Below are 25,308 nucleotides of genomic sequence, written 5' to 3' on the forward strand. Positions count from 1 at the left end.
GGCTAACCCAACTCAATGTGGGTTAGAGGATACCCCAAAACATGTGGATTGTCCATGATGACCATGTAACTCCATTTAAAATCTATCCTTATATCCTCACTTCTTAGTTACCATTCTAACAGCATCAGTTGGCATTTAGGATTTGGAAACATTTATATTTAAGGGAAGTCTTTTTATTTATTTATTTTTTAAGAAAAGTTTAGAATATTTAATTCCAATCTTTTGGAATTAAAAGTTGTCTTTTTATTTATCTATATATTTTTTGTAGAGACAGAGTCTCACTTTATCACCCTCAGTAGAGTGCTGTGGCATCACACAGCTCACAGCAACCTCCAACTCCTGGGCCTAGGCGATTCTCTTGCCTCAGCCTCCTGAGTAGCTGGGACTACAAGCACCCGCCACAATGCCCAGCTGTTTTTTATTTTTATTGTTGCAGTTTGGCCGGGGCCGGGTTTGAACCCGCCATCCTTGGTATATGAGGCCGGCGCCGTACCCGCTGAGCCACAGTTGCTGCCCAGAAGTCTTTTTTATTTTATTTTATTTTTTGAGACAGAGTCTTACTGTGTCACCCTTGGTAGAGTGCTGTGGCATTACAGCTCACAGCAACCTCAAGCTCTTGGGCTTAAGGGATTCTCTTGCTTTAGTCTCCCAAGTGCTGGGACTACCAGTGCCTGCCACAATGCTGGCTATTTTTTCAGAGATGAAATCTGGCTCTGGCTCAGGCTGGTGTTGAACTCCTGAGCTCAGGCAATCTACCTGCCTCAGCCTCTCAGAGTGCTAGGATTATAGGTATGAGCCACTGTGCCCAATTTAAGGAAAACCTTTTTGGCTACAGCTCACAGTGGCTAGATATGCCCAGTCCTGCAGTTTCTAAGCAGTTATAAATGATGGATTAGATGACCAGGTACATTAGTGCAGGTATTCAGGTAGCAGGTGTGTGGTTGTTCTAGCACCCGCTGATCGTGGGAGGCCCACAGCATAGTGATCCTGTATGGCAGTCCCCAGAGTGAGGATGATTCTCCTCTAGGTCTATTTTCTCTGTCCCAGATATTGCTGACTTGGTCTCGGATGAGTCTAGTGTTTTTTTAGGGCCATCCTAATGCCATCTCCCTCTGAGGTGTCACAGTGTTGAGACCAAGCAGTGGGCTGGCAAAGAGGGGACTTTGCTTTAAGATCTCTTCTGCCATGTAGTTACTGTGTTGTCTGGGGCAAGTTACTTAGATTTTCTGAGCATTGTTTTCCCTATTTCTAAAATATTCGTAAAGTATGTGTCCAGCCTGTGTCATGAATGAGAAGGCAAACTGTAATTATACAAATAGGGAGTATTACCATCACTGTGCTGGATTGTTCTGCCATTCCCGGTTACCAACTGGGTGTCACTCTTCTTGACCTCGCCAGTTATGTATCTCAGTGAGGTTTTTTCATGTATCTTGTTTCAGTTCTCTGTGTTCTTGTCTTTGAGGGATTCAGATTTCTGAGTCCTGTGAGGATGAGGATTGGGCTGCAGGTCTTTCTCGCAAGTCCTGGGATGTTTAGGTCAATTCTTAAGCATTGCTTTTTAGTTGTACTTGAACTGAATTGAACGGGATAACACCTGGTAGCAGCAACAGTAACTATACCTCTGCTCTTGCCACTGATCACTGCAGACCAGTGATAGCAGCAGGCATATGCTGAATGCATATTTATGCCCTAGGCATAGTGTCAAGCACTTTACTTGAATCCTCACAATGGCCGTCTATTTTACACATGAGGGAACTGAGGCTCGGAGATGTTAAATTGCCTTCCAGGAGCTAGTCAACCCTGGTACTGGGCTAAGGGGCCCTTTTCCCTTAGCCCAGGTGGCTTCTACCTGTTAGTCTCAGGAGGGATGGTGGGGCTCTGTTGCCTGCCTGCCATTGTTATTCAGCACCTGTGTCAGACAAATGGAATTGGAGAGAGGAGGGACCTTAGATTATCCCGTCGGACCTCCTTGAATTGCATTTGAAGGGGCTGAGCTCCTTGCAGAGGTCAAGCGATTTGCTCACGGTGTTTCAGCTATTTAGTAAAGATTTTCTTCACATTTATTAAAAAATTAACTTTTATGAACATTATTATTAAACACCTGATACATCTTTGATTAAATTTACTACCTTTGATTATACAGAATTGTTCCCTGATTTCGGGGCTCAGAATGGAATACTTTTAAATTCAAGCCCATTTTTCAATCCCAGGAGGTGGAAATCATAGGGCTTTACATGGAATGACACTGCCATCTAGTGGATGATTTTAAAAATCAATGGCCAAAAAAAAGCTTGCATAAAAACAATTTGTTTGACAAATATTCATTGGATGCTTCTGTGAAAGTCTGTCCAAGGCACTGGGTGTTTTGTGGAGAGTGAAATGAAGGATCCACCATTAGAGAACTTACAGTCAAGAAGAATGTCTTTTTTCCAAGAAGCACAGAGAGGTTGGTGGGTCTGGCCGAGCTAGTAGATTTATAGCTTTTCAAGTGATAGGCAAGGAAACTGTCTTGGGTAGTCTTCCAGGTGGAATGGAATCCTGGCTTATGATTTTATTGCAGGGAGTCTAAGGATGTGATAAATTCTGTACCCAGAGTTTGCAGGCATTTGTAAGAGAAACATATCATTTTACCTAAGATCTTTTTTTTCTTTTTCCTTTGAAGATGGATTTCTTCTAGGTGTTGGGTCACTGTAGGGACATGCCTTTGGTGCTGACTGATGGCCACACAGAGATTAATTTACTCATTTTACAAGCATCTATTAAACACTTACTACAGACCAGGTGCCATTCTGGGCACTGGGGTAGAAAAGTGGAAAAATTAAATAAGGTCTTTGTTCTCATGGACCTTATATTCTGTAGGCAATACACAAGAAAAGAAAGGAATAAATAAGAATTTTACATAGTGATAAGGAAACACATTGGGAGATAAGAGAGAGATTCCCCTGATAACCTATTTAAAGTAATGTGCCCTAGGGTCCTGGGAGGTGGTAGAGCCTGGTGGTTTAAGGATGATCCAAAGGTCTGAGAGGCGGATTCACCAGGACTGAAATCCCAGCTCTGCCGTGTACTAGCTGCGTGATATTAGTCAAGTTCTTTAATGCTAGTGGACTTCATTTTCCTCCTATTAAGTTAGAGATAAATACAACGTCTTTACAGGAAGTTATTGAGGATTAAATAAGGTAATGTAGGTGTAGCTATAGGCGTGGTTCCTGGCACAAAGCTATTGCTCAGCTAACCGTTATCATTATTATTTCTTTTCTGTTTGTTTCAAAGATCTGATTAGTTTTAATCTTGTGGCAGAAACTATTTGGGCTAACATCATGTCCATTTGGCTCACTCATTTACTTTTTAAAAAAATTGATAACATAATCGTACATATTATTGGAATACACGTGATATTTGGATACATGCCTATAATGTATAATAATCAAAATCTCAGTGTATTTAGGATATCCATCACCTCAAACATTTATTATTTCTTTGTGTCAGAAACATTTTGCATTTTCTCTTCTAGCTATTTTGAAATAGTCAATATATTGTTGTTAAACTGTGGTCACCCTACAGTGTTATCAAACACTGGAACTTATTCCTTCTGTCCAAAACTGTATTTTTGTACCTATTAACTGACCTCTCTTCACCCGCCTGCTGCCCCCTTCCCAACCTATGGTAACTGTCATTCTATTCTCTACTTGCACAGTTTAGCTCCCACATATGAGTGAGAACATGTGATATTTATCTTTCTGTGCCTGGCTTATTTCACTTAGTATAATGACCTCCAGTTCCATCTATGTTGCTACAAGTGACAGGATTTCATTCCATTTTTATGACCAAATAGTATTTCATTGTGTATATATATATATATATACACACTACATTTTCTTTATCTTTTTGTCCATTGATTTTATACCTAATATCTTGGCTATTGTGAATGGTGCTGCAATAAACAGATGGGTACAGGTCGCCCTTTGATATTCTCATTTCCTTTGTTTTGGATATATACCCAGCAGTAGGATTGCTGGATCATATGGTAGTTCTATTTTTAGTTTTTCGAGCATTCTCCATACTGTTTTCCCTAATGGCTGCACTAATTTACATTTCCTTCACACTGTGTAAGAGTTCTCTTTTCTCCACATCTTTTCCGGCATTTGTTATTTTTATACTTTTTGTAATAGTCATTCTAACAGGGTTAAGATGATACCTCATTGTGGTTTTGATTTGCATTTCCCTGATATTGAGCATTTTTTGTATACCTGTGTCCATTTACATGTCTTCTTTTGAGACATGTCTATTCAGATCCTCTTGTTACTTTTTTAAAATTTCAGATTAATACGAGGGTACACACAATTACCCTGTTTGTTATGTTGTTTGCATTTGTAAGGTAAATTCTGAGTTGCAGGCGTTTCCTTCACTCAGGATATGTGCCATATATCTGGGCATTGTTCCCCGTGGGTGGACACTGGCTGACCCCTCTTCTTCTCCTCCCCCCCTTTCTTTCTTTCTTTCTTTTTTTTTTTTAATTGAATCATAGCTGTGCACATTAATGCAATCATGGGGTATAATGTGCTGGTTTTATATACAATTTGAAATATTTTCCTCAAACAGGTTAACATAGCCTTCATGGGATTTTCTTAGTTATTGCGTTAAGACATTTGTATTCTACATTTACTAAGTTTCACATGTACCCTTGTGAGATGCACCGTAGGTGTGGTTCCCCCTTTCCCCTTGAATTTAATTGAATTTTTCTTTCATATAAGCAGGTAGTTGTTAATATACTAGTTTCAGTTTGGTATTGAGTATTAGTATTGAGTGAATGCAATGCTTGTTTTTCCATTCTTGTGATATTCTCTGACTACTTTTTGCTGTTTAGTTGTTTGATTTCCTGATATCTCTTTGCCTTTTTTAACCTATAGTTCTCTTTGAGGGCTTTTTGGGTCTTTGTCTTTTGAAAAATTATATGGATTTTAGGTGTACAATGTGAATACCTAGTGTATGTTTTGATATTCGTAGTGAAATGGTTACTATAGTTATTGTTCTTCTTTCTGTGTCATGCTATTTGTTTTTGAAAATCATCTGCAGAGATTATTTTCCGGCCTGCTTACTGAATGCTCTCCTGGGGTAGTGACTTGATGTTTCTCTTAAATTCCATCTTGTTTGTAGGCAGACAGCCAAGTGGACCTGGTCCGGCAGCATTTCTATGAAGTATCCCTGGAATATGTCTTCAAGGTGCAGGAAGTCCAAGAGAGAAAGATGTTTGAGTTTGTGGAGCCTGTAAGTAGATGTTTTGGGCTTAATGATGTACCCATACTCTCGTCCCTACCTCTATTCCACCTACCTGGTCCGTTACAGAGTGCTCAAAGTTGTTGAGAAGGCTGTTGACAGCCCTGATTCTGTGCCTTCTGCTCTGTCATCTGGCTACCCTGGATTCTTCCCAGCAGCCACTGGACACCTCACAGTGCTGGAGACAGAGCACTGAGCAACGGCTCCTTCCTCTAGCTCCCAGTGTTATGCTATATGGTTTCCAGGTGGAGGAAGGGAAAATGGGAGGGCAGAGGGGAGGAGTTTTTTTCTTGTCGGGAAATAGTGATTCTGCCTTAACTTCTCTCTCTCACCTTCCTTCCTCCCTCAAATATTCCAGTTGGAATAGTAATCCAAGGAAATAGCAAAATATACATAGTACTTTCCTCTTTTTGTCCCCCAGGTCCAAAGCCTCTCCTTACCCTATTTAGGTATTAAAAGGTGCTGTATAAAGTGCCTTCTCACTGTGAGTATGTCATAACCAGAGCAGCATTGAGATTCTACTGAGCACCATGATGGCATTGGGACTTGGACACAGTGTCTCCGTGGGTACAAGAGATTGCAGCATGGGAAAGAAAAGGTCTGCTTTGGGTTCAGGCCACACCAGCACAGAGTTGTACTGCTTCACCCTGCTGTGTGTGGCACCAGTGTAGAGAATCCACAGCAGAAATACTTTAGGGAATCACCAAAGTAGCATATGGACCTCAGGTAAAAATTCTTGCAGACCATGCATTTTGCAGCCAAAATGCAGCCTCTGATTTAGACTCAAGCCTGGGGTCTCTGTACAAATAAGATTTTTTTTTTTTAAATTGTTGAGGATTCATTGAGGGTGCAAGAAACCAGGCTACACCGATTGTATTTGTTAGGTAAAGTCCCTCTTACAATTGTGTCTTGCCCCCAAAAGGTGTGGTATACACCAAGACCCCACCCCTCCCTCCTTCCCCCTCTCTGTTCTTCCTTTCCCCCACCCCTCCCTCCTTTTTTCTCTCTCTGCTCTCCCCTTCCCCCACCCCCACTGTGTCCTTAATTGTCATTAATTGCCTTCATATCAAATTGAGTACATAGGATTCATGCTTCTCCATTCTTGTGATGCTTTACTAAGAATAATGTCTTCCACTAATACGAAGGCTGTAAACTCTCCATTTTTTTAAATGGCTGAATAGTAGTCCATGGTGTACATATACTACAGCTTGTTAATCCATTCCTGGGTTGGTGGACATTTAGGCTGTTTCCACATTTTGGCGATTATATATTGAGCTGCAATAAACAGTTTAGTGCAAGTGTCATTCTGATAAAAGGATATTTTTCCTTCTGGATGCCCAGTAGTGGGATTGCAGGATCAAATGGGAGCTCTAGCTTGAGTTCTTCGAGGGTTCTCCATACATCCTTCCAGAAAGGCTGTACTAGTTTGCAGTCTCACCAGCAGTGTAAAAGTGTTCCCTGCTCTCCACATCCATGCCAGCATCTGTAGTTTTGAGATTTTGTGATGTGGGCCATTCTTGCTGGGGTTAGATGGTATCTCAGGTTGGTTTTGATTTGCATTTCTCTAATAATTAAGGATGATGAACATTTTTTCATATGTTAGCCATTTGTCTGTCTTCTTTAGAGAAGGTTCTATTCATGTCTGTTGTCCATTGATATATGGGATTGTTGGCTTTTTTTTTTTTATTGTTGGGGATTCATTGAGGGTACAATAAGCCAGGTTACACTGATTGCATTTGTTACGTAAAGTCCCTCTTGCAATCATGTCTTGCCCCCAGAAGGTGTGGCACACACCAAGGCCCCACCCCTCTCCCTCCTTCTCTTCTCTCTCTGCTCTCCCCACCATGACCTTAATTGTCATTAATTGTCCTCATATCAAAATTGAGTACATAGGATTCATGCTTCTGTTGGCTTTATGTGGATTAATTTGAGTTCTCTATAGATCCTACTTATCGAGCTTTTGTCTGATTCAAAATATGTGAATATCCTTTCCCATTGTGTAGGTTGTCTATTTGCTTTGGTTGTTGTCTCTTTAGCTGTACTGAAGCTTTTCAGTTTCATGAAGTCCCATTTGTTTATTTTTGTTGTTGTTGCAATTGCCACAGCAGTCTTCTTCATGAAGTCTTTCCCCCGGCTGATATCTTCCAGTGTTTTTCCTAAGCTTTCGTTGAGGATTTTTATCATTTTATGCCTTAAATTTAAGTTCTTTATCCATCTTGAATCAATTTTTGTGAGTGGAGAGAGGTATGGGTCCAGTTTCAGTCTTTAACATGTGGATATCCTGTTCTCCCAGCACCATTTATTGAATAGGGAGTCATTCCAAGGTATGTTCTTCTTTGGTTTATTGAAGATTAGGTGGTTGTAAGATGTTAGTTTCATTTCCTGGTTTTATATTTGGTTCCAAATGTCTATGTCTCTATTTCTATTTGGTTCCAAATGTCTATGTCAAGACAGTACCATGCTGTCTTGACCATGATGGCTTTGTAGTACAGCCTAAAATCTGATATGCTGATGCCCTGGCTTTGTTTTTATTACTAAGAACTGCCTTAGCTATACAGATTTTTTTCTGGTTCTATACAAAACGCAGAATCATTTTTTCCAAGTCTTGAAAGTACAATGTTGGTATTTTAATAAGGATGGCATGAATAGGTAGATTGCTTTGGGAAGTATAGACATTTTAACAATGTTGAATCTTCCCAGCCATGAGTGTGGTATGTTCTTCCATTTGTTAATATCCTCTGCTATTTCCTTTCTGAGGATTTCATAATTATCTTTATTGAGGTCCTTCACCTCTATAAAGGTATAGAGGTGTATTCCTAGGTATTTCATTTTCTTTGAAACTATGGTGAAAGTAGTTGTGTACTTAATTAGCCTCTCATCTTGACTGTTATTGGCGTATACAAATGCTACTGACTTGTGGACATTGATTTTATATCCTGAGTCATTACTGTATTTTTTGATGACTTCCAGGAGTCTTGGGGTTGAGTCTTTGGGATTCTCTAAGTATAAGATCATGTTGTCAGCAAAGAGGGAGAGTTTGACCCCCTCTGCTCCCATTTGGATTCCCTTTATTTCCTTGTCTTGCCTAATTATATTGGCTAGAACTTCCAGCACTATGTTGAATAGTAAAGGTGACAGAGGACAACCTTGTCTGGTTCTAGTTCTAAGAAGAAAAGCTTTCAGTTTTACTCCATTCAGTAAAATATTAGCTGTGGGTTTGTCATAGATAGCTTCAATCAGTTTCAGAAATGTGCCACCTATGCCTATACTCTTCAGTGTTCTAATTAGAAAAGGATGCTGGATTTTATCAAATGCTTTTTCTGCATCTATTGAGAGGATCACATGGTCTTTATTTTAGATTCTGTTAATATGGTGGATAACGTTTATGGACTTGTGTATGTTAAACCAGCCTTGCATTCCTGGGATGAAAACTATTTGATCATGATGTATGACTTTTTTGATGATAAGCTATAATCTATTGGCCAGGATTTTGTTGAGAATTTTTGCATCTATATTCATGAGTGAAATTGGTCTGATTATTTATTTATTTATTTATTTTTATTAAATTCTCCTTTTTAGTTGGGTCTTTTCCTGGTTTTGGTATCAGGGTGATGTTTCCTTTGTAGAACGTGTTGGGGAAGATTCCTTCCTTCTCAATTTTTTGGAATAATTTCTGCAGTATGGGAATAAGCTCTTCCTTGAAGGTTTGATAGAATGCTGGTGTGAAGCCATCCAGACCAGGGCATTTTTTTGTTGGAAGCTTTTTTATTGTTTCTTTAATCTCAGTGCTTGAAATTGGTCTGTTCAGGAGCTCTGTTTCTTCCTGGTTAAGTCTAGGGAGAGGGTGTGATTCCAAATATTGATCCATTTCCTTCACATTGTCAAATTTCTGGGCATAGAGTTTCTGGAGGTATTCAGAGATAATCTCTTGTATCTCTGTGGCATCAGTTGTTATTTCCCCTTTATCATTTCTGATTGAGGTTACTAGAGATTTTACTTTTCTATTTCTAGTTAGTCTGGCCAAAAGTTTATGTATTTTATTTATTTTTCCAAGAAACCAACTCCTTGTTTCATTAATTTTCTGAATGATTCTTTTGTTTTCAATTTCATTGATCTTTGATTTAATTTTGGATATTTCTTTTCTTCTGCTGGGTTTAGGCTTTGATTGCTTTTCTTTTTCCAATTCCATTAGATGACTTGTGAGTTTGTTGATATGCTCTCTTTCTGTTTTTCGAATGTAGGCATCTAAAGTGATAAATTTTCCTCTCAGAACTGCTTTTGCAGCATCCCACAGGTTTTGGTAGCTTGTATCTTCATTGTTGTTGTGCTCAAGGAAGTTAATGATTTCCTCTTTTATTTCTTCCTGCACCCAACTGTCATTCAACAGAATGTTGTTTAATTTCTATGGGGTTGAACGTTTTTGTTGGGGTTGAGTCCCACCTTTGGTGCCTTGTGGCTTGAGAAGATACAAGGTAAAATTTCAATTCTTTTGATTCTATTGAGGTTGGTTTTGTGTCCTATGATATGATCAATTTTGGAGAATGTTCTGTGGGGTGATGAGAAGAATGTATATTCTTTAGCTTTGGGATGGAGTATTCTATGTGTCTATCAAGCACAGTTGTTCTAGGGTCTCATTTAAGTCCCTTATATCTTGGTTTAATTTCTGTTTAGAGGATCTGTCCAGCGCTGTAAGAGTAGTGTTAAAGTCCCCTGTTATTATGGTTTTATAGAATATCATATTGCTCAGACTGAGTAATGTCTGTTTCAAGAATCTGGGAGCATTTAAGTTGGGTGCAAAAATATTTAGAATTGAAACGTCTTCTTGTTGTATTTTTCCCTTGACCAACATAAAGTGACCATCTTTGTCTTTTTTGACTTTAGTTGCTTTAAATCCACATGTATCTGAAAATAAGATGGCAATTCCTTTTTTTCTGAATTTCGTTTGCCTGAAAAATTGTCTTCCAACCTTTAACTCTGAGTTTTAATTTATCTTTTGAAGCTAGGTGTGTTTCCTGCAGACAGCAAATGGATGGCTTGTATTTTTTAATCCAGTCAGCAAATCTATGCCTCTTCAGTGGGGAATTCAAGCCATTAACATTTATTGAGATAATTGATAAGTGTAGTAGTATTCTATTCATCTTATTTTGTGAGGGTCCATTGCTTAGTTTTATCTTTTGCGTCATTGTGGAAGTTAGGTTCTGTTCTTTAATGTCTGAGTTCTTACTTTGCTGCTGATCCATTGTGATGGTTAGTGTGTAGAACAGGTTGAAGTATTTCTGGTAGAGCTGGTCTTATTGTGGTGAATTTCCTCAATGTTTGTATATCAGTAAATGATTTGATTTCTCTGTCAATTTTAAAGCTTAGCTTAGCAGGATGTAGAATTCTGGGCTGGAAATTGTTCTAAGTAGATTAAAGGTAGATGACCGTTGTCTTCTTGCTTGGAAAGTTTCATTAGAGAAGTCTGCAGTCACCCTGATGGATTTGCCCCTGTAGGTCAACTGGCGCTCACTCCTGGCAGCTTGAAGAATCTTTTCTTTTGTTTTGACTTTGGACAGGTTCATCATAATATGTCTTGGAGAAGCTCTATTAGGGTTGAAGCAACCTGGGGTCTGATATCTATCTGAAAGGAGGGTGTCAGAATCTTTGGTGATATTTGGGAAATTTTCTTTTATAATATTCTCTAGTATGGCTTTCATTCCCCTGGGGCATTCTTCTTCCCCTTCTGGTATTCCTATAAATCATATGTTGGAACGCTTTATAAAGTTCCATAATTATGAACATTCTGCTTTCTCTCTCTTCTTTTCTGCCTCTTTAACTATCTGAGTTATCTTAAGAGCTTTGTCCTCTACCTCCGAGATTCTTTCTTCTGCATGGTCTAATTTGTTGTTGATACTTTCTGTTGTATCTTTAAGTTCCCTAATTGACTGCTTCAGTTCCTTTAGCTCTACTATATCCTTTCTATATTCATCATATTGTTCATCTCTTATTTGATTCTGTTTTTGGATTTCCTTTTGGTTATTTTCTACTTTATCAGCAGTTTCCTTGATTGTTTCCATCATTGTTTTCATCATATGTATTCTAAATTCCCTTTCTGTAATTTCTAACATTTCTTTATAGGTGCAGTACTCTGAAGTAGCTACCTCATGGTCCCTTGGGGAAGGGGGGTGTTACTCAGGACTGGTTTTTCATGTTGCCAGCATTTTTCTGCTGATTGTTTCTCATGAGTATTTTCTTTTATCTGTTTCCTTGCCCTAATTTTCCTTTTACTTCCTCTTGCTGTTTAAGTTACTGTGCCTCTGGACTAGGGTTTCAATGAGTCCCTTTGGTACAGGACCAGAAGGATGAGAAGATTGAAGAGCATGAAGGGAAAAAAGAAAAAAAAAAAAGAGAGAAAGGAGAGGGGGTGAGTAAAAGGGAATATTGACAAAAAAGAAGAGAGGCGCAGAAAGAGGGAGACAGGAGTAATATAGGTGTATAATAGGGTACTTTGACCCAACTTTAAAAAACCCCAACCTCTGGGGGTGCTGGGTTGGGTGGTTCCTTTGAAATAAGCAGCTCTTTGCTAGCCTGTTTGGACACAGTACCCCATCTCAACCAAGTAGAGAGGAAAGACAAAAATACTATAAATCAAACTAAACAAGCAAACAGAAAACTTCATGGGATAAAATTGGGAGGAAAAAAACAAATAATAGGGGTAGAAACACTAGCAAAAATGAAGTTCTAATAGTTAAGGAAGGCAACAATGGAAAATTATATTTAAACTAGAAAAATGGAGAATGAAAAGACAAAACCAGTTTGATGAAAATATTTCAAATTGTATATAAAACCAGTGCATGGTGCCCCATGATTGCATTAATGTACACAGCTATGATTTAATAAAAAAAAAACAAAAACAAACAGCTAATGTTAGGCTTCATGGCAAAAAAGTGAATGTTTCTAAAGTCATGAACAAAGTGAAGATTTCAACTCTCACTATTATTTCTGTCCAACTTTTGCCTCGTCAAAGTAAAATAAAATGAAGACCAGGTCTCAAAATTACCCAACAGACCAAGAAAGAGACCTTAACCATAACTTGGGCTATTTCTTATATGTGCTTCTGATAATTAGAAATAAAACTAAGTCATCTCCAAAAATGGTAAAAATAATTGTTACTATCCAATTCCATGGCCTGCTATCTGGAAATCCCCAATTTTATAACCAATCACTGTAAAGTTTAAACAACTCTCCCATTTTTGCAATATAATTCAATCTGTAACAGTCTACCTCTGTGATTCTAACTAATTTCAATTTTGAAGTTGCTTGAATCACAATTTGTGTTTACTCTTTTATTCAATAATAAACTTGAAAATTCACTTTACTAATATGATTTGACTTTTGTTTTGACAGCCTAGAAGTTCTAATCATGCAATAATTAAACAAACAGAAATAGAAGGCATACAGATTAGAAAAAAAAAAGAAAGAAAAGACAAGAGGTCTGTATTCATGTACAAATGACTTAATAATAATAAAAAAAAACACAAAATAAAACACAAAAAAAGAAAAGAAAAAAAGAAAAATCTAGAAGGAAAATGTTGAAATTAAAAAAACAAAACAAAAACCAAAAACCAAAAACAAAGCAGTATATATATCTTGCTGAATATTGTCTGGGCAACAGGTGATCTTCTGGGGTGAGATGTTAATCACAATGCTGATACGGCTGTATAAGCTGGAGACTGTAGGCCTCAGCTGATTTCTCAAACCCCACAGGGTAGAGAGCCTAAATCTCTCCTCAGCCCCCTTAAAAGGCACTTTAAACTGATAACCTTGGCTAAGGTTAACCTTGGAAAACACTTGTTGCTAGGATCACTTCTGAAGTGGCGGTCCAATTACCCAGTGTGCCAAAACTGGTCTCACCCTATGCCCCTGAGGGACAAGGCTGCAAGGCATCTCAGTCCCTGACTTTAGGCTGCTCAGTCACTAGATTGCTCACCCAAGGTCTCCCACCTGATCCTTGCTTTGTGACCCTGAGGGCACAGCTTGCCAGGGCAGTTCTCCCACAATGGCTCCGTGCTGCCCACAGCCAAACATTATTAGTTCTGTCTGGCTCAGTGGCTCAATCTGGGGCCCTAGACAATGCTTAAAGTCCTCCGCACTCAGGCCGAAGTTCTCCCAAGGTAGTTCAACTGAGTGCTAAGTCCAAAGAAAAAAACAAAATAGCTCACAGGTAAGGCCTTTCCAGTTTGCTATCTCACTGCTGCTGTACTTGCAGCTGCTGTTGGGATTAGACTGAGCGAACACACACAACCACTTGCCAGCTCTCCACTGTTTTTGTCCTCCTCTTGGGGTCCAGGAGTCTCTTGCTGACTCCCTGTGTCCCCAAAGGGATGTTTCTGGGCAAATCCACCAGCCAGAGATGCCTGGAGTTTTCTCTCTCCAGTCTCACTGTGCCCAGTTGCAAGGAAGCTGTTACTCAGCTGCCATCTTGCTCCTCCCTCTTCACAAATAAGATTCTTATCTACATGGATTTAAGAAAGGGTAATTTTCTTAATATGAGTACAAATAAAAGTATAAGAAAGTGAAGGAAAAAAGACTACTCTTTTTAGTAAAGAGTATTCAGTGGCTTGTTTCTAATTTGTGGACTTGTGGGGTGCTTTTTAGGCATGTAGACTTGCTAGAAGTTTCATCAAGATTCCAGTTGGCTTTGGAATCTGATATCGACATCTTTTAATATGCTGATCTATATTTTTGGGATTCCATTCCTAGCTACCTCATTTAGCAAATTTCTTTAGTCCTTAATTACTTAAGCCTTTTTATATGAATGCTGGAAACCTTAGTCTCAACTTCCTGTCAAGCTGTGGTCTCAGTCGAGGTCTCCGGTCAAAAATCCCCATCTTTCTGCAGGATTTGTTAGATGTGAGCAGCTTTCAGGAAAAGCAGGCTCATTGATTGATATGTCCTGCTTGGGGCTCAAGAATGTGAAAGCCAGCCTTTTAGTCAAAGGTTACCTGAAGGCTTGTTTCTCATGGTCTGAGCAGAAATTCAAATTTTGTCACATGGAATTAGCCATTATTATTATTATTATTATTTTTGAGACAGAGTCTCACTATGTCACCCTAAGGTAGAGTGCTGTGGTGTCATAGCTCACAGCAATCTCAAACTCTTGGACTTAAGTGATTCTCTTGCCTCAGCTTCCCAAGTAGCTGGGACTACAGGCGCCCGCTACAATGCCTGGCTATTTTTTTGTTGCAGTTGTCATTGTTGTTTAGCTGGCCCAGGCTGAGTTCAAATCCGCCAGCCTCAGTGCATGTGGCTGGTGCTGTAACCATTGTGCTACTGGCGCCAAGCCCATTAGCATTATTTTTATCAGTTCTGTGCAAAAGTAATTGTAGTTTTTATGTTGTTGAAATTTGCCATTTGATCCTGGAATACATTCTTAAATAAATGTGGTTATGTTATACATCATTTTAATGAGCATTTCTCACTTGATGTTTTTTTGCTAATGACTTACTACTTGCCATTTATTTATATTTATTTTGGACTATGGAAATTATGTTAGGCAAAAGGCAAATCTGAGCGATTTTCTTGAGTTCAAAATGGTTCATGAAGCAGCAGAGACAACTTGCAACATCAACAATGCGTTTGGCCCAGGAACTGCTAACGAATATGCATTGCAATGGTGATTTAAGAAGCTCTGCAAAGGAGAAGAGAGCCTTGAAGATGAGGAGCATAGTGGCTGCCGTCAGAAGTTGACAGTGACGAGATCCATCATGGAAGCTGATCCTCTGACAACTACATGAAAAGCTGCTGAAGAACTCAAGGTTGACCATGCTATGGTTGTTTGGCATTTGAAGCAAATTGCAAAGGTGAAAAAGCTCAGTAAGTGGGTGCCTCATGAGCTGACTGAAAATCAGAGCAATTGTCATTTTCAAGTGTCGTCTTCTCTTAATCTATGCAACAACTATGAACCATTTCTCCGTCCGATTGTGATCTGTGATGAAAAGTGGATTTCACATGACAACTGGCAATGACCAGCTCAGGGGTCGGGACTGAGGGAATCTCCACAACACTTCCCAAAGACAGACTTGCACCAAAAAAAGGTTATAGTCACTGGTCTGCTGCCGGTCTGATCCACTGCAGGTTTCTGAATCTTGGTAAAACCATCGTATCTGAGAAATATGCTCAAGCAAATTGATAAGATGCACCAAAAACTGCAACGGCTGCCACTGGCATTGGTCAACAGAAAGGGCCCAATTCTTCTCCACAGCAACGTCTGACCACATGTCACACAACCAAATGCTTCAACAGTTGAAAGAATTGGGCTATGAGGTTTGCCTCATCTGCCATATTCCCCTGACCTTTTGCCAACCAACTACCACTTCTTTAAGCATCTCAACAGCTTCTTGCAGGGAGAATATTCCACAACGAGAGGATGTGGAAAATGCTTTTTTGGGGGGTGAGGGGCACCATACACTGGTTCTATAGACCATTTGACATAGTTTCATCACACTGGTTAATATAGCCTTCCTGGCATTTTCTTAGTTATTGGAAAATGCTTTATAAAAGTTCATCAAATCCCAAAGCACAGATTTTTATGCTGCAGGAAGAAACAAACTTATTTCTCAGTGGCAAAAACATGTTAATTGTAATGGTTCCTGTTTTGATTTATAAAGATGTGTTTGAGCCTAGTTATAATGATTTAAAATTCTTGGTCTAAAACCACAATTACATTTTACCAGAATTTCTAAAGGAAGAGAACAATGTGATGCCAATGATTTTTATGTTTATATTGACCAATATTATTCTATATTTCCTTACTTTGGATGAGTTTTATTCTAATTGGCCCATCTACTTTTTTGAAGTGAGTTTTTTGTTGCCAACTTTTGATCTCTTGGTAGATGTACCTAATGAATCAAGTTTTACATGAGACAGGTTTTTTATTTTGTAGAGACAGAGTCTCACTTTACCGCCCTTGGTAGAGTGCCACGATGTCACAGGACTCTCTTGCCTGTCACACGATTCTCTTGCCTCAGCCTCCCGAGCAGCTGGGACTACAGGCGCCCGCCACAATGCCTGGCTATTTTTTGGTTGCAGTTTGGCCCGGGGCTGGGTTTGAACCAGCCACTCTTGGTATATGGGGCTGGCGCCCTACTCACTGAGCCACAGGCGCCGCCCCCTCTGACAGCTTTTGCTCAGTGACACCTGCAATACCTTATACAACAACAGATGTGTCGTCTTCACATATCCGTGAGGTTCAGCCAATCTAGGCTGGACCCAGCTGGATGGTTTTGCTGCTCGGGATAGGTTTTTTCTTCCGTCTCCCCCTGCTCCCTTTCCCTTTCTCTGGTCCTTCCTTCCTTCCCCCCTTTTTCTCTTTTTAAAAAGGAAATCTACAAGGATCTACCATTGCATTTCTTGACTTAGAGTTTTCCCTTTAAGAGGCAGTTGCATCATGGTTAAGGGTTCTAGAGCCAGACAACCTTGATTTAAATCCTTGCTTACTCATTTCCTAGCTGTGTATTCCTAGGCAAGTTATTTCTCTGAGCCTCATTTATCCTATCTGCAAATGAGGATAATACTACCACCTACCTCATAAAGATGCTGTGAGGGTTGACTGAGTTTATCTGTGTAAGGTGCTTGGAACAGAATCTGATTCAAACCCAATGAAAAGTTAGCAATCATTTCTATTTATGAACAAATGAGTCAAGTGCCAATATTAATAGGGCCGACCGGTTTTAACATAAATAGTTACGAATGTCATAAATAGTCATAAATACTGAATGCCATAGAAGAGGCTAAAGACCCAGATACTTTGTCTGAGGTGCTCACAACCTCACTGGTGAGATGTATGTGGTGGAGAGCCGGCCAGTGTAGCAGGCAGGTCAGTGAGAGGTGGGACAGGACGGATGACATAGACGTGCCAGAGGGATTTAAAGACCATAATCATGGAAGTGTGCAGATGTTTTCAGCTCATACAGTGAGGCATCTGGAGAGGTAATGAACAGAAATTTCCAGTCCCATGCTAGGGCAAAGAGAAGATGACAGGGATTTGCCTAAAGTTAAACTGAATGAGTTGATTGAGAATCCAGATGGACGATTCAGATGTTTGGCCTTCACTTTGCTGCAGAAGGTGTTGTCTCTGTATATACCAGGTTCTAGTAGGTCAGTGGCTTCAGGAGCTGGGGATTGGGGAAAGATGTTCATACAGCAAAAATGCAGCTGATGAGGTCAGTGATTCACAAGCACTAGAAATGTAAGTTCTCAGGCTCTACCCTAGACCTGACATTTAAGGGGGGGGGCTTGTAATCTGTATTTTAGTAAGACCTCCATATGATTCAGCTGCACATTACAGTTTAAGCCACTGGCCTAGAGTATATGAAGGAAGAACATGAGATAACAACTGATGGTATTAGCTGAAGCTGTGTCACGCTGTGCTAGGTGCTTTACCTACATTATGTCATTCAATCCTTATAACATCTCTATGGGCAAGTACTGTTTTTGTTCCTATTTTCAGATAAAGAAATGGAAACATATGTTTATGTGCATTTACTTATCCAGGGTCATATCTAGTATTAATAAATAGCAGAGCTGGAAGAGCCTGGCACTTAGTCGCTATGAAACAGCATTTCATTGCTCACAGGTAGAAAGGAAACCATCAAGAAACCTAATGAACTAAATTGCTGGGGTACCTAGATGTGGGTTTTCATATTTTGAGTTGTAGTCAGGGAATCTTCTAGCCATTCAGGGAACCTCCACGCATGTTGGCCATCTGTGTTCATTTCATAGAAAGTAACTATAAGTACCAGGATATTATTGACCTTCAGCAAGAGTAACAAAGTTTTAGTGTTCCAAGTTTTTCTTCCAAGGAAGAAAATCAGTCTTCTGGGATCTGAACTCATCTGTATATTTTGTGCTGGAAGCCTTTATTTATTTCTTGTTGCAGTACCAAATGTTCTCGAGATGTAGATTGCAGATAATGACATACTTTGTGAAGGTGAAGCCAGGTTCCTTCCATTCCCTGAGTTTCCATAATTGAGGGTTAGCTAGTGCTGCTGAGAACTCACTCCCCACACTCCTCAGTCACCGCATCCTCTGCGTTCTACCTCATGAGTGTCTCGTGGTGCTGCGTTTTCCCCTCTTTTCTCACTGCTTCTGTCCCATGTCTTCCTTTAGTCTTTGCGTCCTGCCCTGGGCCTCCCCTTCTCCTGTCTGGCCTGGACCGCAGTGCGTCCTCTACCACCCCAGTCTGATGATAGCTGTCTTGCCAAGCAGCTCCTCACAGCACTGCTTACCCCGTTACATGAATGCTCTGCATCAATCTTCACTACTACCCCACATAGCACAGGTGCCACGATTCTCCTCCTGTCACAGATGAGTTAAAGGGAGGCAAGTGGCTTACCCAGCTCTGCGTCTCATCACGCTGCTGACCGACTTGCTCTTTGTTGCCAGAGTGAATGATTATTGGCAGCTGTATTGGTTTTTTAGGGCTACTGTCACAAAGTGCCACTAACCGAGTGTCTTAGAATAGTAGAAATTTAATGTTTCACAGTTTTAAACGAGAGAAGTCTGAAATTGAGGTTTTTGTAGGGACTCTGAAACCTGCAGGGAGAGGATCCTTCCTTTGCTGGCAGTATTTGGCGTTCCTGGTCTATAATGCATCACTACAATCCTCTGTCCTCACATGGCTGTGGGTGCCTCATCTGTCTCTGTGTCCAGATTTTCTCCTTTTCTAAGTGCACTGGTCGTGGTGGCCTTATAAAACCACTCGGGCCCGCCCAGTGTCCTCATTTAACTCGATTACCCCTATAAAGAACCTGTTTCCATATAAAGTTCCATTCTGAGGTGCTGGGGGTTAGGATTTCAACATCTCTTTTTTTTTTTGGTGGTGGTGGTGAGGCAAAATTCAACCCCTGAAGTATTTCTGGTCTATAAATGGTGACAACTTGAATTCCTCAGATAGTTCTTCTTCACTTTATAGAAGTTTTTAAACAATAGAAAGGAAGTAGGAATAAGTTTTGCTTGTGGGAAGCAATGATGAGGAAGAAACCTCGGAGGCAGGGAAGGTCTTTCCTTTGTGAGACTGATTTGTGGCTGCTCAGTGGATGGCTGACTCCTCAGTGGAGGGACTATAGCAAGCTGCCCCTTCTTGTGTTTTTCTTTGAAGGAGACAGATCCGTCCATCTCTGGGGTCCTGTGGGCCTCACCCTGCCCCCTGAGGGGCAGATGTTCATTTCTCACTTGTTGTTAGGTACAAAGGATTCATATGATATGTGGGGGTGGGGTGGGGTAAAAAGATATTGTGAGGGGAGAAGGAAGGAAAAAGAAGCGGGCCAAAGTAACAGTATCTGAGGAGTCATTTCCCATAGGAAAATGGACAATCAAAGCATGACACCTAAGGAATTAAAAGCCAAAATAAATGTTAGTAACCCCTGCTCTTGGAGAACTTGTCTGCATGATCCAGTGGCATCTCACTGAGCTGTTTGAAAATGTTTAATTACTCTGAGCAAGAGCGGCTCTATTGAATAAGTCAGAGTTAACAGAAGGAATGACCTGAGAATTAACTGCTTATCTTCTGAGTTACTCTCAAGCATGGGGGTGGGGGGTGGCTTAGTGCCTTGGAAAAGTTCTGGGGTACAGCATTCGTGGGGGGGGGCAGAGATAAGACAGGGAAAGCACAGTTGTCATTGCGAGTACTGGGACTACATTTGGCAAGAGAATAGTGAGTATAAAGGCTTTAGTCATCTTTGAGGAAGAGAGTTTGCGTTCAGTCTCTGTGACTGTATGTGACTTACTACTCACTCTCTGGTTTATGCTAGGGATCTGTAGATGGTGCCACTAGAAGGTTTTATAGCCAGAGGACTCCGCAGTGCCCGCTCTCCCATCTGTGGTAGATGGGCTGGGGGCAGTGGCAATGGAAAGTCCACGGACCCTATTGTCATAATCTGGGTTTCATCTGACCCTCCAGTGCAGAGCTCTCCGATTAAACAGGGCTGGGCATGTGGCTTAGCCCAAAGGCTGGTGTCCCCTCTGAGCTCAGATGGAGCAGCACACACTTTTGTGACCACCACTCCTGCAGCAAGCAAGGTGGGGGTGGGATGAGATTCCTTTCCTGTCTTTGTTAGGGCTGCCTGTCAGGAAAGGAGAGTTAGGTGAAAACAAGCGAGATGGGAGGGATGGGATTATGTTTAATAAGTAAAGCTAAGTTCACTTAGGGACTGAAAAGCTGAACACCACAATGTGAAGTAAAGCCAAGGTGTCTTGGTAACATGTGGGAGGGGCAGGCAGGGAGGTCAGAGGGGCCACTTAAAAAAATGTGAGTTGGCCTTGAGAGGTTGAAGTTAGAGCAGAGACAGTCCTTGAGTGTGAGAGAGGCAGGTTTGGGAGAGGTGCTGCACGGGTCCTTCTAAGCCACATCCCAGCTTTTGTTGTAGTCCTTTTCTCAGGTTGGAAGTTTGAGATTGAGGGAAGGTGTGTGGAACCTGGGGAGGGGCTGGGACAGAGTGACAACAGTGAGGTTTGGATAGAAACTCGGAGAGGAAAGACTGCAGGAACGTTCTTTATTTAGCTTGGAGAAAGGAAGGCTGGCAGGGCTCAGGGTGGGGACAGTAATAGTTTTTCAGTATATGAGGGTCTGTGGTGAGAACTGTGGTGAACATATGTTTTCATTATTCACAAAAGACAAGACTAAACAACGATTGGGCTTATCTTTTAGCTTAAGAGGATTTAGGTGAGAATTTGGGGAAACCATAGTAAAAATATGGGAACATGGGACTATTTTAATAAAGGAATCTGTAGCGTTTACTGTGGGTAGTTTACGGGAAGTACAGACGCAATCTGTAGCTGAATTCTAATCGGAGTGGTTTTCTTTGGTTCGACTTTGTTAAAACTGCAGTCTGGGACACGTAGCTTCCTTTTCTCCCTTCCTCTTCTGGATGACAACCTGATGTTACAAATGTACTGGAAGGAAACTGAGCTGGAGCCCTGGACTTTTAGTTTTAGAGGAATGATACTTTTTGTTTTTCAGTTTTTGGCCGGGGCTGGGTTTGAACCCGTCACCTCCGGCATATGGGGCCGGCGCCCTACTCCTATAAGCCACAGGCACCATCCAGAGGAGTGATACTTTTAGGAGGTGATGAGCCTCATAGGGTAAGGCCATGGGTTTTGGTGCCAAGCAGACCTGGTTTCAAATCCTGGCCATCACTTTGTGTTTGGGGGCAAGTTTCTTAACCTCTCTGAATCTGCTTCCTCTTTGGTAAATGAGGATAACAGTAGTACTTAGGTCATAGGTTGCTGTGAGTATGCAGTGAAATGGGGTGTGGAACAGCACAGTGCCTGGCACGTGAGTGGTGCTCCTTAAATGTTAGCAGTTAGTATTTATTCTTGACTTTCAGTCAGCACTGGGAACTCAGATGCACTACATCATTCTTGATTTCAGCCTGTTTATGTGACACCTGCCTTTCTTCCTTCATTACAGCTGCTGGCCTTCCTGCAAGGACTCTTTACTTTTTATCACCATGGTTATGAACTGGCCAAGGATTTCGGTGACTTCAAGACACAGTTGACCATTAGCATACAGAATGTGAGTGGGCTTGGGGCATCCTTCCTTTCTCTGGTTAAGGAAAGAAAAAACACAAAATCAGGGCCTGGTTGCCATAGAAGCCACCTATGTGGTTTGGAGTATAAGTGAAGAGGGTGAGGTCTTGCTTGGGTTCACAGGGCAGGTGGGGGCAGGCATTTCTAGCGTGCTTGGTGGCCCTGGGTTAGACCATCCTCCTCCTCTCCATTATTTTGAAGTACTATTTATGTTCTCGGAAGTGCTACTGCTGATTATGTTTCAAATCTGTAGCAGCAGAGTCAGGATTTCCTTTGGCAGTGGAAAGCCCAGCCCAGCCTCCCTTATGTGCATGCAGCTGCCAGGTCACAGGCTTTGGCGAGTGTGTTCAGAGGGTGAGGATAGGAGACACATGCTGGCCATTGGCTCAAAGGATGTGCTCTTGTCCAACTCTTAGGAAGGCTAACAGGAAATCCAAGTCAGTGCAGTTCACTTCCAGGCTTCATTTCCAAGTTTTAAACACAGGTCCTTTTGATACACAGACTCCTGCTTAGGGCTTTTGGTTAGCAAGGGGGTTAATGGGACTTGAGCCCCCTTCTTCACTGTGTGATAGGCCCATGTTAACCTCAGATGGTCTTTGTCTCAAGGTGACCTTGTGTAGAAAATAAACCCTAGTGTGTCTATGGGGGTTGTATTGCATAGCTTCTAGAAGCCTGGAGCTTGCATGGTTCTCTGTATTATCTCAAAGAATAGTAAGAATAGGAAATCTTTTCAAGATTTCGCTAAGCATGGCTCCCCTTAGGCTGAGCTCCTTAGAAAGCAAACTCTGAATTGAAGATTTACATGCAGTTTTACTAAGGGCTGCAAAAACACCTGGCGGAGGGAGGTACCTGATTCTCTGGAGAAGTTGGGCTGTGATGCAGAAGTTGGGCTGTGATGCAGATTCAGCAGAGCCCTTAGGCCATGGGGGTTTTGGAGCTGGGCTTATCCTTTAGTCCAGCTCCAGCCCAGGTCCTGCATGTAAGCAAAGGAGCCAGGCTTTTGACCCCTTTACTTTTTGCTCCTATCCTACACTGGTCATTGGGTGCAGTCTGCCCTGGGAAAGGAGTGACCTTGAGTGAAGCAGCTCTCTTTTAAGGAGGGCCTCATCTGTGAGCCATCAGTAAGCAGCATACCATACAGCTAGAGGAAACCCCCCTGGACCAATCCGAATCAGAGTGCCTATTTAAAATGCTCATTTCGGGGGTCCAGTGTGACTAAATTGGCCTTTAAGAGTGAGGCCTGGGCATTTGCATTTTCTCTAAGAGAGTTTTAGAGTCATTCCAGTACAGGACTTTAAGACCAAAGTTTATAAGTGAGTACGTGGCCAATTCCTAGAATTGAATGATCCTTACCTGGTTTTAGATCTAGGGATTCTATTAGAATGACCTTCTGAATTATTAGAGATTTCATTTCTTTAATTTGACTAAAATTCCTTTCATCCTAGACAAGAAATCGCTTTGAAGGTACCAGGTCAGAAGTGGAATCATTGATGAAAAAGATGAAGGAGAATCCCCTTGAGCACAAGACCATCAGTCCCTACACCATGGAAGGATACCTCTACGTTCAAGAGAAACGTAAGTGCTTTGACTAACAACAGCTGGGGAAGGACTCAGGCTTTTTGCTCAGCAGGTAGTGTGAATGTCCAGCGGTGCCTGGGGATCGTAAGTACACGTTTGGGTGGATGAGAGTAATTTTATAGTTCACTTTCTCCAAAGGGAAAGATGACATCCACAGACTCTTGTCTACCTGTGTGTCCTTTATGACTGGGAATTCCCTTGGGAACCTGGAATTCCCCGAGGCTCTGTGATTGCTCTTTTCTCCCTAGTGTTACTCTGCTCTGAGGATCCTAAATCCCAGCGTAGCTTGATTTACTGTGCCCCCAGCATAGAGGCCATGGAAACTTCTTCCATGTTAGACTTTATTGTCTATCAACAATCATCTCCTCTGGTAGATTTAATATTTGGTGATTCAGTTTTCAGTTGAGACTTGTTTCAGGAAGGCCCAATGACAATCAAGGGTCGTTCCCTTTTCTTCTCTACTGCTTTCATTACAGCACTTGAATTTTACTAAAAGTAGAAACAAAAGCTTATTCCCAGAGTCAGGAAGAAGACCCTTTGCCTTGCCTAAGATGTCAAAAAAAGAAATGCCAGGACCTGCTAAGATGGAGTTTTTAGTGATGACAGATTCATGCTTTAGGCCTGGGCAAAGGCTTTGAGATGGGGCAGTGTTACTTAGGGTAACACTTCTGGACTTAATTTGGGCATGCAGTAGCAGGGATCAAAGAAAGTGATTTTTTTGCTGTAAGGGTAGTTCTTCTCGACTCCCACCCTGCTTTCTTGGTAGGACACATTGCTCCTCCCCAACTTTGCTAGTTTTATGTTCTATCATGTCTTCCCTTTGATTTAGTGTTAGGCAAATGTCTTCACTCTTAAAAGCTTCCTGATAGGGTAGTATAGAAACACTTGGTTTTAGTGATTATTCTATTTAGTAATTACTCAAAAATTGGCTTGGGCTTAAACACTTCTCTAGTGACAATGGGGGCAATGGTGGGGTTGGAGGATTGGCTGTGGTCATAGTTCTATGCCCCTTCTTCTGAAAGGAATGAGCTTATTGAAGTGTAAAAGAAATGTAAGCGACTTTACTTGGGTGTTTCATATATACCTGAATACAGAGCGATCACCTCTTTGCCCAATGAGAAGATCCCCCAGAAAGGTTTCAGGTCAACTTGAAAATTTGGATTTTTAGGACTGAAAAATATAGTTTAGTGTCCACTTACTTATTCACATTATTTACTTATATCTCCGAAATCATTTTTGCTTTTTGGTACCCTCACATTACATTATACATGGTTTTATTCAAACACTTCCTGTGCTCTTTTGACAGTAATCAGTTTATTATTGTGAAAACCACTTTTTTGGTTCTCTAATACAGTGTAGAGCATAATGTTATAATACAGCTTTTTTCTAATTTCAATTTTTTTGTAACTTAAAAATTTCAAACTTACAGAAAAGTTGCAAGAATGGTATAAAAAATGAGAATACAAACTCCACCCAGATTCACCAATTTTTTTTTTTTTTTTTCAATTGTTGGGGATTCATTGAGGGTACAATAAGCCAGGTTACACTGATTGCAATTGTTAGGCAAAGTCCCTCTTGCAATCATGTCTTGCCCCCATAAAGTAGATTCACCAATTTTTAACATTTTGCCATAATTATGTCATTCTCTCTCTCTATGGGGCATGCGTGTGCACATCACAGACAAGCACACACTATCTGGATTATTTGAGAGTAGCTTGCACACACCATGCTCCTTCAGTGTATATTTTGTAAGAATACAGATATTCTTTTATGTGACCACATCCAGGAAGTTTAACATTGACACAATGTTCGTTCTAAACTATAGTCCATATTCCAGTTTTGCCAGTTGTCCTAGTAATATCCTTATAAAGCATTTTGTTTTTC

The 25,308-nt window shown here is 40.9% G+C and overlaps 1 protein-coding gene across 7 annotated transcripts in view; it reads left to right on the plus strand.

Annotated features, from left to right (window-relative positions):
* ARHGAP26 (Rho GTPase activating protein 26) overlaps positions 1–25,308 on the plus strand; it is a 464,813-nt gene that overhangs the window by 124,626 nt on the left and 314,879 nt on the right. For all 7 annotated transcript variants that reach the window (XR_008375228.1, XM_053566649.1, XM_053566650.1 and 4 more), the window contains 3 exons: positions 5,158–5,268; positions 21,728–21,832; positions 23,292–23,421. Coding sequence is in view for 6 of the 7 variants with exons in the window: in XM_053566649.1 (XP_053422624.1) it covers positions 5,158–5,268; positions 21,728–21,832; positions 23,292–23,421 (346 nt within the window). In the remaining variant the exon portion in view is untranslated. The remainder of the gene's footprint in view (positions 1–5,157; positions 5,269–21,727; positions 21,833–23,291; positions 23,422–25,308) is intronic.

The sequence above is a fragment of the Nycticebus coucang genome, chromosome 17, assembly GCF_027406575.1.
Source record: "Nycticebus coucang isolate mNycCou1 chromosome 17, mNycCou1.pri, whole genome shotgun sequence".
NCBI lineage: Eukaryota > Metazoa > Chordata > Mammalia > Primates > Lorisidae > Nycticebus > Nycticebus coucang.